Source organism: Nicotiana sylvestris, chromosome 8 (assembly GCF_000393655.2).
Source record: "Nicotiana sylvestris chromosome 8, ASM39365v2, whole genome shotgun sequence".
Taxonomy (NCBI): Eukaryota; Viridiplantae; Streptophyta; class Magnoliopsida; order Solanales; family Solanaceae; genus Nicotiana; species Nicotiana sylvestris.
The window spans coordinates 108440844-108460751 of NC_091064.1; the positions used below are offsets into that span (position 1 = coordinate 108440844).

At 34.0% G+C, this 19908-nt stretch overlaps 1 protein-coding gene across 1 annotated transcript; it reads left to right on the forward strand.

The window, feature by feature from the left end:
• Positions 1-10587: 10587 nt before the first annotated feature.
• LOC104227821 (uncharacterized) lies at positions 10588-19459 on the forward strand. The gene is made up of 4 exons (XM_009780155.2): positions 10588-10796; positions 16878-17032; positions 17199-17492; positions 18561-19459. The coding sequence occupies exons 2-4, from the start codon at positions 16889-16891 to the stop codon at positions 19206-19208; spliced, it is 1086 nt and encodes a 361-aa protein (XP_009778457.1). The 5' UTR covers positions 10588-10796; positions 16878-16888; the 3' UTR covers positions 19209-19459.
• Positions 19460-19908: the final 449 nt, after the last annotated feature.

Consider the following 19908-nt stretch of genomic DNA (forward strand, 5'->3'; position numbering starts at 1 on the left):
TTCTAGGATCTCTTGGTATCCCGAGGATATCTTGGTATCCTCAATATACGTGTCAGGGATCTCTTGGTATCCCGCACCTCAGTTCAGTTCATAAATACATACAGGGGATCTCCCGAGATGTCGTCCCGTAGTCCCAAAGTAAAAACACACAGCAGTAACACAAGAATACCTAATTAAGCTAAATTTCGTACCAAGTAAACAGTTAATTCTAGCCTAACATGCTTCACGTAATGCAATTAAGGCAGTTTAAGCAAATAGGCAATTAAGTCAACTAAACATGCTTTTCTAAACTAGCAACAGACTAAATTCACAAGTAGAATAAAACAGGAAAAAGAACTCAATTGAAATACTTAAGGAAAAATCGGATTTTCAACAATTAGCTCAAGTACGCGCTCGTCACCACACGTACAAGGCATTTCAATTATCAAATATATCATATCCTAAGGGCAGATCCCCCACACAAGATTAAACAAGCCACTTACCTCGAACCAGCTCAAAATCAACCCAACACCACGTCTTCGCCACGAGTACTCGACTCCAAATGGCCCAAATCTATTAAATTCAATTGCATAATGTAAATAACACTTCAAGTAACTGATTCTATAATTAAATTCTAAGCTAATACGCGAAATTATGTAAAATGACCAAAACGCCCCTTGGGCCCACATCTTGAAATCGGGTAAAAATTATATATTCCGGACACTCATTCCCTCACGAGTCTAACCATATAAGAATCTCTCAAATCGGATGTCAAAAATCCAATCAAAATTCAATAATTCGGCCTATGAAGTTTATCCAATTTTTTCCCCAAATTTTCCACCAATATTCGAAATTTAAAAACTAGATTTAAGTTAGGAATCATAAAAATTGATCTAAGTTGGGTAAAGATCACTTACCCAAGTTAAAACTCTTCAAAACTCGCCCCTCCCGAGCTCCCAAATTCGAAAATGTGAAAATAGGCTTAAACCCTCGAATTGGGGTTTTAATGAATCTGCCCAAGTGTTGTTCATCGCGATCGGGAGAAATGGTGTGCGATCGCGAAGAGGAAAAATTGAGGGTCCTTGAACTGGCCTACGCGAACGCGACAGGATGTACAGGAATGCGGAAGAGGAAAAGGGCAGGCTTACGCGTTCGCGTACGAGACCATGCGAACACGAAGGGAAAAAGACCACTGAGCCACCGGCTCCTAATTCTACTATGCGAACGCGGAAGGGGGAATGCGAAGGAGGAAGGGGCAGACTTCCGTGATCGCGAGCCAAATCATGCGATCGCAAAGAACAAATTAGACCACCTCTGAAAATACACTATGCGAACGTGGAGGGAAGGCCGCGAACGCGATGAAGGAAACCAGATACCAGATTTTTCTGCAATTCCACAAGTTCCAAAATGACCCGTTGAGCATCCGAAACACACCCGAGGCCCCCTGGACCTCAACCAAACCTGCCAACAAATCCTAAAACATCATTCAAACTTGTTCCAACCTTAGGAACGCTCAAAACAACATAAAAACACGTACTTTTCATCGGATTCAAGCTTAAAAATTCCAAAAACTCTAAAAACACACTTTCGATCAAAAAGTCTACCAAACCTGGTCCGAATGACCTAAAATTTTGCACACACATCCCAAATGACATAACAGAACTACTGCAACTCTCGGAATTCCATTTTGACCCTCGGATCAAAATCTCACTATCGAACCGGAAACTTCCAAAATTCAACTTTCGGCATTTCAAGCCTAAATTAGCTACGGACCTCCAAAACACAATCCGAACACGCTCCTAACCCTGAAATCACCCCACGAAGCTAACGGAACCGTAAGATTTCCATTCCGAGTCCATCTTCACACTATTCTGACTACGGTTAACTTTCCAATACTTAAGCTCTCATTTAGGGACTAAGTGTCCCAAAACTCTCCGAAACTCAAAACCAAACATCCCGGCAAATCAAAATGGTAGAAATAAACTTGGGGAAAGCAGTTAATAGGGGATCAGGACATTAATTCTTAAGACGACCAGCCGGGTCGTCACACCTGTGTGACGTGAATTAATTATTCTATAAGCAATAATGCGCTTTTGCATTTTCCATTCCTTATCAATCCAATGAGTGGTTACAGTGAGATAATTACAGTCATTACCACTTCTACCAATATCAGTAGTAATAGCAATGCGACAATCTATATGAGTAAATAAATAGCGCAAATATTGTTCATATTCATGTTTATATTTATAAATATCGCTCTTTACGGTTGCGCGAGGTCATCCTTTATAAGTAGGATTAAAAACTCTTCTAATATAATGCACAAAGTGAGGGTTAGAAGGAAAACTATAGGGTAAGCACATAACAGTAACCATTTTTGCCAATTCTTCACGATCTTTATTTGGATCGTAATATAAAATGCCACCGGTAACAATGTTAATTCCCGGTTGAACTAGTTTTGACCCGGTACAAGGGTTAACCTCAGTACCTACATTTGTCCCCTCTTGCGCAGCTTTCATTTGAAGATATCTAGTTTTATCTCTAGGGTGTTTCTTTATGTGTCTAGTCAAACTACCCGTACCGCTACGGTCTCCAGTATATTTATGCATCATCAAAGCCTCATAAGTTTTACACTTAGCCTTATTTTGAGCTCTTATTTGAGTAAAAAAGTGCCAAACAAGATATGTTTCGGGCCGTCTAGAAGGTTGTCTATTAAAAGTAAAGGGTACTACAGGAGGGTCAGGCGGGGCATCATTTGGATTATTATCAGTTGGGTTAACAACAGGACTAGTAGGTGTATCATCTAAACCCGGTTGCGTTTCATCTAATTCATCATTTTCATCGATAGTTTGATTAGGATAAAGAGCATTTATAACTTCATCATTTAATTGTTGACCTGGTGCAACATCATAGCAAAATTGACTATCGAAAAATTGAAAACAAGGGTCATCACTATAAAAAATAACAGGTGGAGGAGGACGGGTAACAGGTCTGGGTCGGGGAGCTAGGGGAGGAGTAGTAGTTTGGCGATTAGATTCACCAATTTTAGATTTTCCCTTACCACCAAACATTTTTTTTCAAAGAAAATGCTATATTAATTATAATTATACAAACTAAAACAAACAAAATTATAATATCAAAACTTAAGAGTTGGAACGAGTTTATCAAATTGATGAACAACTTCTTGAAAATTGTATATCGTTGAAGACTTGAATACTTCAATTCACCAACTTCACAATTTTTCACAAATTGCAATAATAAAGTAAGCAATTATAGAAGAAAATTAGAGAGAGATTGTTGATTTTGTGAGTATAAATGAAAGAATGAGGGGGTATTTATAGTTGAGAATAGGAAAAAAGTGTAATTATAAAAAGTTTGGGGTTAAAACAAAGTTTGGTGGCCAAATGACTATTTTTTAAAAAGCCAAACGGCTAAATTGCAGGCCAACGACTAGTTTTTAAACTTCCAACCGTTGGACAATTTTTTTAAATTTTTTTTTAAAAAAAAATAGCCGTTAGGCCCGGTTGAACCGACTCGGGCTCGCGGTCTCAACCTGGAGGACCGCCCCACAGTGGGCTCCTAGCACCGTTTGGGACCGAACCGTTTGAACCGGCCCATTTGGCCCGTGGTCTCGCGGTCATGGGGCGGTCCCGGGCTAGGCCCGGCCCACAATACAACCTTAGTTCCATATAACTGTGTAGGGGGATCTACCGAAATCCCACATCCGTAATCCCAAAAGTAAACAGACAAGGGGGAGCTACCGGAATCCCACATCCGTAGTCCCAATGTAAATACACAGTAGCAGCAGGAAATATTCAGAAATGTCAAATTTCATATTAAAGCAAACAAGTAATTCTAACCTAGCATGCTGCACAGAATTCAGGTAAAACAGTTTGAGCAAATAAAACAATTAAATCACTTAGACATGCTTTCCTAAGCTAACAATAGGCTTAATAGTGCAAGTAATAAAAACAGGAAAGGAAACATACTAGTAATTACTTAATAAAAACCGTATTTCCAACAATTAGCACAAGTACGCACTTGTCACCTCACGTACAAGGCATTTCAATTATCAATAATACCAAATCCTAAGGGGAAAGGTCCCCCACACAAGGTTAGGCAAGCCACTTACCTCGAACCAGCTCAAAATCAACCCAAAACCACGTCTTTGCCACGAGTACTCGACTCCAAATGGCCCAAATTTATTCAATTCAATTGCATAATGTAAATAACACTTCAAGTAATTGATTCTACAATTAAATTCTAAGGTAATACGCGAAATTAGGTAAAATGACCAAAATGCCCGTCGGGCCCACGTCTCGGAATCGGGTAAAATTTACATTTCCAGAATTTTCACACTATCACGAGTTCATTCATACCAAAAGTACCAAAATCGGACTTCAAAGGGTCTCTCAAATCATCACTCAAAGGTTTCTAATTAGTCAAGCCCTAACCCCCAATTTACCACTGATTTTCCTTAATTTTTCATAAATTGATAAAAATTATCCCAATAACGAGTTTAGGGACCAAAGACCTTACCCCAATGAACTCCTCTGAAAATCCCTCTTGAAAAGTGCTCCCCAAGCTTCTTCCCGTTTGAAAAGAGGTGAAAAATGACTAAATTTCACGAAGGCAAGTATTTATATGTTTCTGCCCAGCGATTTCCGCATCTGCGGTCCCGCTTTTGCGGACCAATGGTCGCATCTGTGACAATCACTAACTCAGCCTGATTCCGCCCCTACGACTCCCCATTCGCAGATGTGGTACCGCTCCTGCGGAAATTCTACCGCTTCTGTGGCTCCTGCTGAACCTCCCCATTTCCGCTTCTGCGATGTCAAATGTTGCTTCTGCGGCTCCTCACCTGCGGGACCCAACCGCAATCAGTAGCTTCAGCTGCTTCAAACCACTTCTAAATCCTTCCGTCAACCATCCAAAATCATCCCGAGACCCCTGGGACCTCAACCAAAAGCACAAACAAGTCTAATACCACTGCCCAAACTTATACCAATCCTTAAAACACCTAAAACAACATTGATGAAGGCTATAATTACACATTTTAGTTGATTATTACACTCTAATTTACTGCACTTTAGTTGAGTTTGCGCTTTAATCGCTAGTGTTTTGCACTAACGGTGTGTTTTATGCCTTGTAGGAGTGATTCCGAACTATATAGATATCATAGAATGAAATTAAGTAATTTGGAGCTTTGAAGTCTGAGTAAGAGCTCAAGGAATTATGCCGGGATCGCGTTCGGGGGTCAAATTTGATAATTAAGTACGAACGAAGACTCGAAGAGGCATATTGCGCACTGTCTAGTAAAATACACATAAACTTTTGCGCAGAACTCTATTTGGGCTCCATAATATATGGTTGTAAATATAACTCAAAGGGCTACAACTTTTATGTTTTACGTTTTTCCAAATTCCAAACGGAACAGGGTGAAAAACCGCGGTTACGGTAGGACCGCGACAGAGCAGAGCTACAGATTCAGAGGGCCTATTTGGCCGTGGTCCCGGTGTAACCGCGGTGGGACCGTGGCAGGACGCGTAAATTTCAGGGACCAAAGTGCAAAATACGGGATTTTAAGCCCTAAACCTATATTAAACCAAGGAAGTCGGCCAAGAAAGAGAGGAGGATAGATTTGAGACACAGATTCGACCTAAGGAGGCAAGAACGCATTGGGAGCAAGGCGGAGAATTCTTCCACGAGTTTTTCCTTCCTCTTCCTATTTTTCATTGTTGGTTATGACTTTTAGTATTGTAGTTTTACATACTATTATGAATAGCTAAATTGTTATCTAGAGTTTTGATAGAACCTTTTGTAGGATAAATTCTTGTTATGTTTTTATAAAATTGAGCCATAGCTTTTCTCTATTTGTTCAACTACGTTTATATTCTGGTTGATTGAAGAGCTCTCAATTAGCTGTGCCTATTTAGTATGCATAACTCGGGAGAGAGTGCATATTTAGGTAAGTGTTGAACAACATCACTCCCAAAGTATAAGAGGGGTCTATAACTGCAGGTTTAAAGGCGGGATTAGGAATAACGAAGCCTTGGGTGCGATCTGAAGTGAGCTGTATTAAAAGCCAGCTAGCGTAGCTCGGGAGAGTGTGCCTAGTAAATTGTCGTAATGACTCGGGAGATATTTACGGTAGTAAGAGTGCTCATGATCGGTAGAGAATACTTAGGCGAAATTATAGAAGACATAGCGGGAGCGATTCCGACAATTGGGAAAATCATAACTCTAGACCTCCTTAATCTTGTCTCTAACCCTTAGTATATTTAGTTGTTAATTTAGTATTTTAATTTGTTAGTTAATTAGTTAAACACAAGAATCTAAATATCTATAAGTTAGAAATTGTTCAACCTTGTCTTCTTGGTGACAGTGAACAGCTGTAGCTAAACCTTAGTTCTCTGTGGGATTCGACTCCGGACTTGTAAACCGGATTATATTTGCAACGACCGCATTGTCTTTTTTATAAGGCATAGTTGGGCATGATCAAATTTTGGCGCCGTTGCCGGGGAACTAACGGTGTAGATGTGGGTGTACATATTGCTAGGTTTCAAGTTTGAACTTTTATTTTTATTTTTTGTATTTGATTTTTTTTCTTTTATTTTTTGTCTTACTTGTTGATTTTTTAAAAAAAAAAACATGGCATCATGGAATTATGAAAGTTTTGATGTTGGTAATTCTACTTTTAATCCTCCTTATCCTACTTTTTAAACTCAATAAATCTTTAATATCTTAAGTAAATTTTAATTTTATTTATATTTTAACTTACTCCAAAATATAAATAGTCATAACTTATCTCAATTTACGTATCTTTATATTTTTATTTTTTCTATTATAATTTTTTAATTAATTTTTTACCTCCATACTTCTAGCTAATATAGAAGAAAATCTATGAGTTGATCAATATATAGATACAAATATATATACATATACATATAAATATATATATATATATATATAGATTAGATTTGTCTAAGATCTATTTATATTATGTATAAGATTCATTAAACTACTTCCATTGATTATGTTTCCATTTATAATTTTTTAATTATAAATATTGTCCTAAAATTGCCAAGTGGCTTCATTTTAGCTTGCCATTTGGCTTAACCACAATGCATACTACTCTTCTTTTAATATAACTAGTATTAGTACCCGCGCGGTGCGCGGACACAAATCATGTTAAACTGTGATGTTGGTTATTTGAATCATGTGCAAATAACCTTAAAATATAAACCTCTCAGATAAAAATTATATAACATTAGATATTAATTATGAAGTAGGATATGAAATTATTGTTCAAATCTCGTAGTGCACAACCTATTTTGTTTTTTATTTGTAGCAACCTAACTACTTGATTTTAGTACTTGCACTTCGTTTTGCTGTCAGTATCAAAGAATACTAAACATATCATGTTGCGATCTGTCTTGTTTGAGCACATTAGATCATATTATTTTAACAAACTTCTTACTATCACTTTGTTTTTATCTAAAAGTTAAATATGTCTTATTCATCACATTATTTTATGCAAATTCTTTTTTTTTCTTATAGTTATTGCATTATTTATCATTTAAAATTATTTTACTATCATATAATTTTTTATTATCTTAATTAATATCTTTCTTATTATTCTTTTAATAGTCTTTAATAACTATAAATATTTTATTCTTGAAATTTGGTATATTTTTATGCATTCAATTTTTTTTAATCATTTAAACTTATTGTAATATTTTTAAATATAATTAAATTTTTTAATTTATTTATTTTTATATTAATTTAATGTATAAGTATCCTCATACTATCTCTATTGTTTTACTACATTCTCTTCCCTACTGTAAATTTTAATTATTTTTATATTAATTTTTTACCTTTAACCAGAATAATATCATATTTTATTTTAAATTGTAAAATTGAATTAGTCTAAAATATTAATACATATATTTGATGATTATGTTACAAATATATTGAGTTCTCTTATAACTATTTTTGTATTAGATGCAGTTATTTCTTTTTTTAACTTTAAGATACAAATTTAATTTTTAATTTTCATTAGTAAAATTACCTATATTAGAAAGTTATTTATATTATTAAAATTTTATTTTAATCATAGAAAAATAATTTCTTAATTGTTTGAACATATTATATATATGTAGTAATATGTTTATTGTCATTTTATTTCTTTACATAATATTTTAAAAAATAAAAACTTATGAAATAAAAAAAATCTCATCTCAAATTCAAATAATTCTTATCATTCTATTTTCTAAATTGGACCGCATTTTTAAAATATTATACTATATATTCAAACTTAAACTAACTGCACTCAATTCAGATATTAATCATAGAAAAATATTTTCTTTGTTGTTTGAACACATTATATGTTAATGTTGTAGTAATATTTTCATTATCATTTTATTTCTTACGTAAATTTTCTTTCTTTTTTAGATTTAATACAAATTTAATCTTTAATTTTTATTAGTAAAATTACCTATATTAGAAATTTATTTTCTATTTTAATATTTTTTCATAAATAAGACTTCAATTTCGTGATATTATCCATAGTTTGGACATTCTAATCGTAGTTTTAACAAATTTCTAATTTCAAATTCAAATAGCCTTCCCCTTTCATTTCTAATAATAATTTTTTAATAATTTTGCTAATTTTTAATCTATTATATAGTCTTATTACGTTTTATGTGGCTTTTCATTAACTTATAATTTTTTTTAATATCATTATAATCTACTATTCTTTAATATAATATAGATAAATATATAATTTCTAATCATAAAATAAATATTTATTTTGTTTTAAAAATATTGCTCGAAAATTTTAAATTATTTAAATTTTAATAAGATTTTAAGCATTGTATATTTAATTTATTTTATTTTTTAAACTTATGATTTATAAATATCTCATATTATCTCTAATTTATTTCTATTATTCAATATTTTTAGTTTTTGATTTTATCCATTAGACTTGAGTTACGTGGACTTATCCATATTATGAATTTTCTTATCATAATATAAAAAACTTTCCCATCTCAAATTTAAATAAGTTTTACCCTTCTTCTCTATGATAAAAAATCTGAATTTTTATTTTTTCTCTATTTATTATTTATTTTTGATATTATATTATTAAATACCTAATATTATTACATTGTCATGTGGATTTTTATTAGCTTGTTTGAATTTAATATTTATTTCTACTACATTCATTCTAATATAATATAGATAAAAATTAAAAAACTTTCTCAAATTCAAATAAGTTTTATTATTCTATTTTCTATATTTGACTACATTTTTAAAGAATTATGTTATACTTTCAAACTTAAACTTACTGTACTCAATTCAAATATTAATAAAAAAATATTTTCTTAATTGTTTGAACACATTATATCTGAATGTTGTAGTAATATTTACGTATAAAATATTCGTTTGCCCGATTTATCAATATTAATATGACTTTATTATTCTTATTTTTAAAATATTTTTTTACTGATTATTTAAGTTTTTTCTTACCTTATAAATAATTTATATACTTTATTTAAGATCTTATTTTGCTGCTTGAATTTATTTAATTTTTAAACTCAATATATCTTTAATAACTTAAGTAAGTTTTAATTTTATTTTATATTTTAACTTACTCTAATGTATAAATAGTCGTAGGTTATTTCAATTACGTCTTTCTATATTTTTTTATTTTTTTCGATTAGAATTTTTAATTAATTTTTACCTCCAATATCTCTAGCTAATAAAAAAATAATCTATGGGTGAATCAATATAGATATAAATATACTTATAAATATAAATTTAAATGTAGATATATAGATTAAATTTGCCTAAGATCTATTTAGATTAAGTATAAGATTCATTAACTACTTCCATTAATTATGTTTCTATTTATGATTCAAATTTTTAATGTTGTCTTTAAATTGCCAAGTGGCTTCTTTTTAGCTTGTCACTTGGCTTAACCACATGCTATCTTTAATAACTTAAGTAAATTTTAATTTTATTTTATATTTTAACTTACTCTAATATATAAATAGTCGTAGGTTATCTCAATTACGTCTTTCTATATTTTTTTTATTTTTTTCGATTAGAATTTTTAATTAGTTTTTACCTCCAATATCTCTAGCTAATAAAAAATAATAATCTATGGGTGAATCAATATAGATATAAATATACTTATAAATATAAATTTAAATGTAGATATATAGATTAAATTTGTCTAAGATCTATTTAGATTAAGTATAAGATTCATTAACTACTTCCATTAATTATGTTTCCATTTATGATTCAAATTTTTAATGTTGTCTTTAAATTGCCAAGTGACTTCTTTTTAGCTTGTCACTTGGCTTAACCACATGCTTCACTACTCTCCTTTTAATATAATATAGATATAGATAATATAGATAATATAGATAATTCTAGGCTAGACTTTCTTCCTTTTAATAATATATAGATATAGATTAGGTAAGTTCCTATTCTTATAAAAAGAAAAATTATTTTTGGTAGTGGAGTTAATTACAGTTGTATTGTATAAATTGAGAAAGGACAAATTAGACTTCCAAGATCTTCAACTCCCACGTGTGTTGCGGGTGCAACAACCATTTTGGTTCAACCAATACTGCTAGACCGGTTATAGCCAGTCACAATCTATTACTTTCTCAAATTGCTAAAAAAGAAGCAGAAAATTCACATCACCACAATCTTCCTTCCTCTCCGATCTGTGTTCACCACACGCCTTCATCGCTTGTGGCGGCCTTCTGCAACCTCAAATCATCGGAATTCGGAAGTTACCAACTTTTCCGGTATCCCCAATTCCATTTCCAATTATTTAATTATCTTTTTTCTCTTTCATATTCCATTGTTCCAATACTTTCTGCTTTTTTTTTTCTTGGGGGGGGGGGGGGAAGTTGGTGGTGTGTGTAGGAATTAGAATAAATTATAGGGATACTGATTTCTTCTGTATGCGTTTAGCTGAGATTAGTTTTTGGTTTTCTCTTTTTCCTTTTGTTATTTCAAATGATTTGGGATATTGGTGTATTTTGATTTTTGAGCTCAATTGTAGTTGATGGTATGACAACAGGGGGAAAAGAAATTAGTTAAAAAAGGTAAAAAGTAAAAAGGGGGGGGGGAGGGGGTGTGGGACAAATGACAATAGGGTCTTAACTCTTTTAGTGTTGAGGAAGTTGAACTTAATTGATTGTGCTACCATGATTTACTCCCACTTGCTGTTAAAAGGAAAAATATCGGCGGATTCATATAGCTGATCCCTACTTGTTTGGGACTGGGACATAATTGTGTAAAAGTTGCAAACTTGTGTGGACGAAGATTACACAGAGAGGAATAGATGTCTTAACATCTAGTAAAAGAGTTCAAAAGATACATGGAGCTTTACAATCTAGTTGATAAAGGGATTATCTTGAAGGAGCCTATTGCTGAACACCTCTGGGAATACCAAACTAGGTGTAAAAGACTGCTGGAACATTGACCTATATGCGTTTGCCCAGCAACTCGGTAGAATACGGAAAGCACCTGCATTTTCTAGTTTTAGGCATGATTTGATATATGATTGTCCAGTCCCATATAATGTGACTCATTCAGGTATCTAACTCTTCTCGCTATAACCGATAAAATCTCCTGACCCCATTTAAACACCCTCTCCCCACGCACGCGCAAAAGAAAAGGCGAAAAAAGGAAAGAAACAGTATTTGGAAAATAAAGGCATGTTTCTTACAAATTATTGGAACGATAAATATCAATCAACCATGTCTCAAAGCCAAACTAGTTGGCATTGGCAGTTTGAACAATTAAATAAGTATGTAAAGTCTCGTAAAGTTCCCCTTTCATTTGGATCTACCATGGTTTTGGGGTGTTTGGTGGAGAGAGATGCATAGCGTATTCAACTTATTGTATGTGAAGTCAAATGGATAAATAGGTTGAGATAATGAAGACTTGAAATGAGAAGAAAGATAGGAAAATTAGGATAATAAAACTAGCTTGAGACCTCAAAGCAAAAAGAGATGAAGTAAGTTGGCTGAAATGAAGAAATGAAGTAGATACAGCTTAATGGCTTGGAGCTATACTGAGAGAAGTTTCAATTAATTGAAAAATATACTCCAAATAAGTCTATGTAATCATAGTTATGCTGTCTGTGAGAAAAAAATTATGTTAACAACGGAGTGGAAATGGATGCATGAAATAAGTAAAGAAGAAGCAGCAGTCAGAATAGAGAAAAACCTCAGTGAAGAACTGGAAGACTAAATAATAAAATCTAGTTAAGGTGAATTTGTAATTTGCCCCAGAGTTGTTAAAGCCACGCTTAAAGCGCTCTTAATCCCTGAAGCGAGGCTCAAAAAATGTTGAGCGCTTCGCCTCGCTTAGCGGACACTTCAGTGTCGTCATCAAGGCTTTAAGGCATACTTTTTGATGTAAAAGAAGAATCTATGTTAAATTTTATTAATTTTGGCCAAGATCATGTTTTAGAGCTCAAGTCCAAACATATGGACTTATTTTCAAGAAGCACAAGAAGTCCAAGAAGCTCGAGATTGATTTCAAGAAGCCAAGATTCTTTCCTTCTTAAAATAGGATTTAATTTATTCCTTTTAGAATAAGGATTTTCCTTCTAATAGGATTCTAGTTTCTTTTCCTTATAGAATAGGGATTTTACTTTCCTTGTCTTTAGTTATTTTATTTCCTTATTAGAATAGGAATTGTAGTCATCAAAGAAGAGACCCTAGGTCTATATAAAGGGTTCTCATGCCTTTGTAGAGTAGAAATCACGTTTTTGAGGCTTGCCCTAGTTTTAAAATAGAGTGTTTTTCTCTATTTTGTCTTCTTTATCCTTGTTTTTGGTTCCAAGCAAGGTGGTGATAGTCTTTATCTTGTTTTCAATTGCGTGTGGTGTTTCTTTATCACGTTAATTGATTTCAAGTGGTGACTTTAGGAACTTTTCATTGAAGAACACGTTTCTTGATATAAATTCGTTATTTTGATATCCTAGAATCAGAACTTTTATTGAACCACTACAACTTCAATATTTATTTGTTTTGAACGAGTAAATAGTCTTTCTTATAGATCAAATTTTCATCTTTCACCTCGTTTTTTGAATCATCATATTCCGAGTTCTCAAACTTGAGATACGTTGTTTCTTGAAACCGGCCCACAAACCACGTTTTCGTTTCAAGATCTTGATCCTGGTCGATTGGTTCTTTGTTAACTCGAAGAATCACATCAATTTGGTATCAGAGCTATAACCTACAGGTCCAAAGGTTGAGAAATCATCATGTCTAAGATTCAACCAAGAGGAAGATTCTTGGTTCATGAAGATGAAGAAACGAGACAACATGAATCTCTTTTCTATACTAGATGTACCTCCCATGGAAAAGTTTGTTTGTTGATCATTGATCGTGGGAGTCACGTAAATATTGTTTCTGAAGAGATGGTTTCTAAACTCGTCTTGTCAACCAAACTTCATCCATATCCTTAAGCATTGAAGTTGAAGATGATGATGGTTTAGAGGTAACTCGTCAATGCCTAGTTTTTTTTTCTATTGGTAAGATCTATAAAGACAAGATTTGGTGTGACGTAGTGAATATGGATGCTTGTCACTTATTACTTGGAAGACCATGGGTGTATGATAGGTGTGCTAAATATGATGAAGACCTTAATACCTATTCTTTTACAGAGGATGGACGTAAGATTATTTTAGTACTGTTGAATCCCAAAGAAATTGCTAAAAAACTGAAGTTCAATGATGATTCTTTTCTGACCAAATTACAAATAATTAGTCCAATCAATAGAGGAAAGTCTTTGAACGTTAGTCCAATTAAGGAGGAGGAGCATGAACCGGATCTACAAGTTGAGGATTTACCTCCAAAGTTTGATGATGATCCGTTGGAGCATCCCATATGTGAGCTTAAATTTTCTCCTAATAGAGATGCTCAACATAATATTAATTTGATTGTCTTTCAAACGCGGCAGCATATTGCATTAATCCAGAAGTCCATGAAATTTTGCAAACACAAGAGGAAGGGTTGCTTAAAAAAGAGTCCATAATAGAAGGTTTGAGTTCATATTTTGTTCCAGTTTTTTCATGCCCCCAAAGGATGAATATATTCAAGAATATGTAAGAGATCTCAACACAAATTTCATTAATGATTATGATCTAGTTAAATATGAGAGCGTTATTGTTGATGAATTCTCAAGAAGATATACTTCAATCTCCAAGCTTGATCCAAAGGTACTTGAGTTTGATTCTTCTAAGGGTTTTCGTTGTGCTAAATCGAATTTTCTTAGCATATTCCATAAGTACCACATTGACATGGAGAAGTTAAGGATTCTCGAAGATCAAAAGAAAATAACTTATGGTTATGAATTGGTGTGTCAAAATCAATTTAAGAGGATTCATTGCAGAAATATTGGTACGAAGTTACTATTGAGAAAGTGAGATTTAGTTCGGCCACATGCTAAGCTTTGTTACAATACGATGAAGATCTTTGACAAGTTAGAAAAATGCAACTTAGAGCCCGGAGAATATGAGTTCAATCAAATAACGGTAATTGCCAATCTTGTGCCATTTGTGGAGCCTTTAGACTCGAGGACGAGTCTTTCTCAACTAGGGGAGAATGATGTAAAAGAAGAATCTATGTTAAATTTTATTAATTTTGGCCAAGATCATGTTTTAGAGCTTAAATCCAAACGTATGGACTTATTTTCAAGAAGCACAAGAAGTCCAAGAAGCTCGAGATTGATTTCAAGAAGCCAAGACTCTTTCCTTCTTAAAATAGGATTTAATTTATTCTTTTTAGAATAAGGATTTTCCTTCTAGTAGGATTCTAGTTTCTTTTCCTTGTAGAATAGGGATTTTACTTTCCTTGTCTTTAGTTATTTTATTTCCTTATTAGAATAGGAATTGTAGTCATCAAAGAAGAGACCCTAGGAGACCCTAGGTCTATATAAAGGGTTCTCATGCCTTTGTAGAGTAGAAATCAGTTTTTGAGGCTTGCCCTAGTTTTAAAATAGAGTGTTTTTCTCTATTTTGTCTTCTTTATCCTTGTTTTTGGTTCCAAGCAAGGTGGTGATAGTCTTTATCTTGTTTTCAATTGCGTGTGGTGTTTCTTTATCACGTTAATTGATTTCAAGTGGTGACTTTAGGAACTTTTCATTCAAGAACACGTTTCTTGATATAAATTCGTTATTTTGATATCCTAGAATCAGAACTTTCATTGAACCACTACAGCTTCAATATTTACTTGTTTTGAACGAGTAAATAGTCTTTCTTATAGTTCAGATTGTCATCTTTCACCTCGTTTTTTGAATCATCATAATCCGAGTTCTCAAACTTGAGATACGTTGTTTCTTGAAACCGGCCCACAAACCACGTTTTCGTCTCAAGATCTTGATCCTGGTCGGTTGATTCTTTGTTAACTCGAAGAGTCACATCACTTTTCCTAGCCAATGAGCATAATCCTGAAGAGGCGACATGAAACGATTGATATTTCACTTTAGCGTAAAAAAATTTCAATTTCTTTTCCACATGTTTGTTATTCATGCTTATAATTATTCGTCTTGGACTACATATACATATTTGTATTTTTTGTCCCTTGCGCCTTTTTTCATTAAAGCTCATGCTTTATTTGCACTCTCGGCTTAAAGCCCAATGGACCTTAGAGCTTTTTCGCGCCTTTTGCCTTTGATAACATTGATTTGCCACGAGTTTTTGGTAATTATAATCCAAATCCATGCTACTTCATTAGCTTAGATTTGGTCAAAGTCCTCTTTTTTCGAAAAGAAACTTATAGGGTTGATCCCAAATGTCTCAGGTAAGAAGTGGTTTTGGAATGGATTATAATTACTAAAAACTTGTGGGTAAATATTAAAACTCCCAAAATGCCTGTGTGTTGTTCTGCACAAACTCAGGTTGTTTAGTTCAAACAATCTAAGTGAATTTGAGTGGCAGATTCAGATTTCTGAAAAAAACTGAAGGAGGAAAAAAATATCAAAAGAAGTATCTTTGATATCTGGTATGGCATACTAATGCTAGTGACATCCTTTTCATGTTTTCCCCAGTTTAATAATGTTTTCAAAGGCTCATTTCAGGCGCTTAAGCCCTGAAGCTCAAAGAAGCTCAGAGTAGGCGCTTCACACCACTTAGGCTACCTTGAGTATAGGCGAGGCATTAAGGCGTGCGCCTAATTGTTATCTTGAATAGAATGATTCTAAACAATAAATATGATTAGCAAAAAGATATTAATTTTTAAGGAAATCATTATCGGCCATTCTTGTTCGTAGTGGTAGAGAGAATCTTCTTCATGCCACTAGGTCAAGAGTTTGAGCCTGGTATCTTGGCAAACAAAAAGTTGTTAAGGAAATCATTAAGAATGAAGTTGTTACTTTTTTCTTACATTACATATACATTTTTATTTTTTTCTTTGTTGTGCCTTTTCTAGCTAAAGCCCACACTTTAATTGCGCTTAAAGCCTTTTGATAAACTTGGAGCATTTTTTAACGCTTTTTGCCTTTGACAATGAATGCCCAGTTATAGGTGGCTGGAAGGACATATAAAGCAAGTCTAAGTCGAGGAAATCATATTTTCTGTTGTTTATTCTCCAGTTCATTTCTTGTTTCTTGCTTTGATGCTGAAGACTCTCCTCTTCTACTCTTTTTCTGTCCTTTCTTTCTCTGTCCTACTTTGCATCATTATGGTCTTGGAAATTGCTTAGTGCTAGTTATATATTATATCTGCTATCTTTCGTATTATGCTAACAGAGTTTTGCCGTGAGCGGCATCTTAATAAATTTGGACATAAATGCTACATCCTATTCCAAAAAGTGTACTCAACCCTCATACCCGTTCTAACAGTCTTCTTTGCCTATATATTCGTTCAGGATCAGAAGAAATGGAGTTCTTCTTCAGGACACAGTATGAGGAGACATCTGGTTGCTCCTTCAGTGGGCAGGACATTCAAAGATGCCCATTCTTGAGGAACATCAATAAACCGACAAACTTTTCTTTCTTCTCTTCCCTGAACTTCCCCACACCTGTAAGTTGTGATTTCTTATTGTTGGTGCTTCAAGTCATATGGTTATCCATTTGCTGTAGTACTTTTTAAACATAAACATCCTAGTATTTTTATTATTTGCTTTTGCTTATGCTGTTGTTGCTTCTAATGCTTGTGTGTCTCACGCTTAATCTCTATTACCTTTCAGGTAAAGGGGGGTAAAGGTCCAATTTTTGAAGATGGCCCCAACTTCGATATGGCATTTAAAGTCTTCCATGGAAAAGATGGTGTTGTCCCACTTTCTGGAAGATCTCAACCTTCCAATGACAACACGGAAGCAGAGTCTGCTCCTCAATTTCATCCGTTAGCGACAAAAGCTGCCACCATAAGTTTGTCAGCATTTGGACCAGGAGGTCCTTTTAGTTTTGATTCTTTCTCTCGGAAATGGAATTCACAGAAGAAGAAGCCTGAGTCATCCAAAAAGAAAAAACCTTCTTCTCAGGTTTGTTTGCTGGAATTAACAAGGATATGTGGTATTGAAGAAGCCAAGAATGTTATATTGTAGTTAAAAGCAGCAGTTATTATCATGATTCTAAATTCCTGTTATTGACTATATACTTGAAGACTGAAATGTTCGAAAAATGAATTGGTTAGTTTGCCTGTAAATGGGATTTCTGAAATTTATTCTGTCTTGTGGAGTCCAAATTGTGATGTTCAAAAGATGAAAGGAAATGAAAAGAATGGTTAGATGATAAAACTATTGCTACTAGAGATAGCACTGAATATTCTCGATCTATTGATACTTAAACATGAAAGTTATTCACTTTCTGTATCTTAATTGTCTTGTCAAATGATATTGTCATTCTTTTTAATTGTTCATATTATGTTGACTGGCTTTTACTGGTTTAGTTACTCTGTTGAACCCTTTTGTTTTTCACTGAGGTTCTATCTATCATATGTCAGAAGGAGATGGCACGAAACATTGTAATCTCCTTGGAAACTGATAAGTCAACATTATTTTCTCTTTGATTCTTTAAATTATCATTATAGAGTACTTGCACTTGTTGATTGTTTTGGGTGGTATGTTTGTTTTATCTTTGGGAGTATCAATGTTCAAATCTAATGCTTGGTGTGAAATGGATTTCTTTAGGATAAAATGATGACCTTAAAACAGTGTACGTAGAGTTGCACAGCATTGGGAAAAAGAAAATTGTCTGTCTGTATGGCCCTTTTGGATTATTTTCTAATCAACAGGAGGGACTTCATTAAATTAACTGTGGGTTGTCAACTATAAGTCTATAATGTTGGATTGACATTAACTAAATGGTTGTCATAGAAAATGTGTATAGTAAGTTGTTGAATTTGATAAACTCTTCTTGAATATCACGTCACAATTTATTTTGATAGGTCTTCTTGTTTCTGAAAGTGAAATTCAATGGTATATAATTTTTTCAAAGAAATTGACGAGTATTCTCCTTGGTGAAGTGCTACTTTATCACATTCTTATCTGCAAAAATGGCATCTTATAAACTTCGGCTTATCTTTAATTCATCATTTTTTTGTTCTTCAGAACAATTCCTCTAAGCACGAGGCAATGGGGAACGAGTGGTTGGAGACAGGGAACTGTCCTATCGCCAAATCTTATAGAGCTGTGAGCGGTGTCCTCCCACTTGTGGCAACAGCATTTCAGCTGCCTCCTGGAATGAAGCTCAAATGCCCACCTGCAATTGTTGCAGCCAGGGCTGCCCTTGCCAGGACTGCCTTTGTGAAGACTCTGCGGCCACAACCACTGTCTTCAAAGATGCTTGTTATTGGAGCCTTGGGTATGGCAGCCAATATTCCACTAGGCATATGGAGAGAGCACACTGAGAAGTTCTCACCATCTTGGTTTGCTGCTGTCCATGCTGCTGTTCCTTTTATAGCTATGCTGAGGAAGTCGGTTGTGATGCCCAAAACAGCTATGGCATTAACCATTGCTGCTTCAATCTTGGGACAGGTCATTGGCTCAAGAGCAGAGCGACTTCGAATGAAAGCAAAAGCCGAGAGTCTTAAATTGGTAGCGCAGACTGGCTCAGATGGGATTATTGCAGGTCTCAACTCGATCCAGGTCAATAGTATGCCCGACCGGTGCTCATGTGGCAAACAGGGGATGATTAAAGGCCAATCCTCGAATGAACCCGGCAACCCTATCACTTCATCTGCCAGTCTTTGTTTCTAAAGGAGGTTTATAGAACTGGTAAATAAGCAGTAGAACTATAAGCTGCATATAAAAAGTGGCAGAGACCAAGGGATTTAACTGTAATATGCATTATTACATATTTAGTTAGGCCCTCTATGTAAAGGAGAAATATTAGCATGACCTATTTGGTCAGGTGTTGCAGAAGAATCCACAAACACAATGTACTATTGTATGGAACCACTATAATATATTTACCAATCATATTCCCACTGCTCTCCAGTTGATCTCCATTGGGTTCTTTATTGTGTTGAATGTAAATTACCATGTTGTTCACTAAAGTGGTAAGCGTGGGTGGAGAAATAGAAGGAGCTCTTTGCTATGAAGAAGTGAAGACTTTCTGTCATACTTCAGGAACTACCATACAAGTTGTGTGAAGAAAGGAGCTCATCTGCAGTCTAATATCCAAGTCCTTTCAGCAGATTGGTGGCATACACGTTTCAGTTTGTCTTTTATCGCGTGACAACTAGCAACTTATTAACTAGAATATGTTGTCAACAAATCTCTCTGTAAATTAAGCTTCTCAAGACTACAACATTTTCTCATCTAACTTCAATAAATACATTATAAGTTAAAAGTTTAAGTGGATCATTCTGCCATAGACGGTGTCCAACTTAAATAAGAAACTTAGCATAGGCAAATGTGACATTGACCTCTTTACTTCCTTCAAAATTTCAATTTC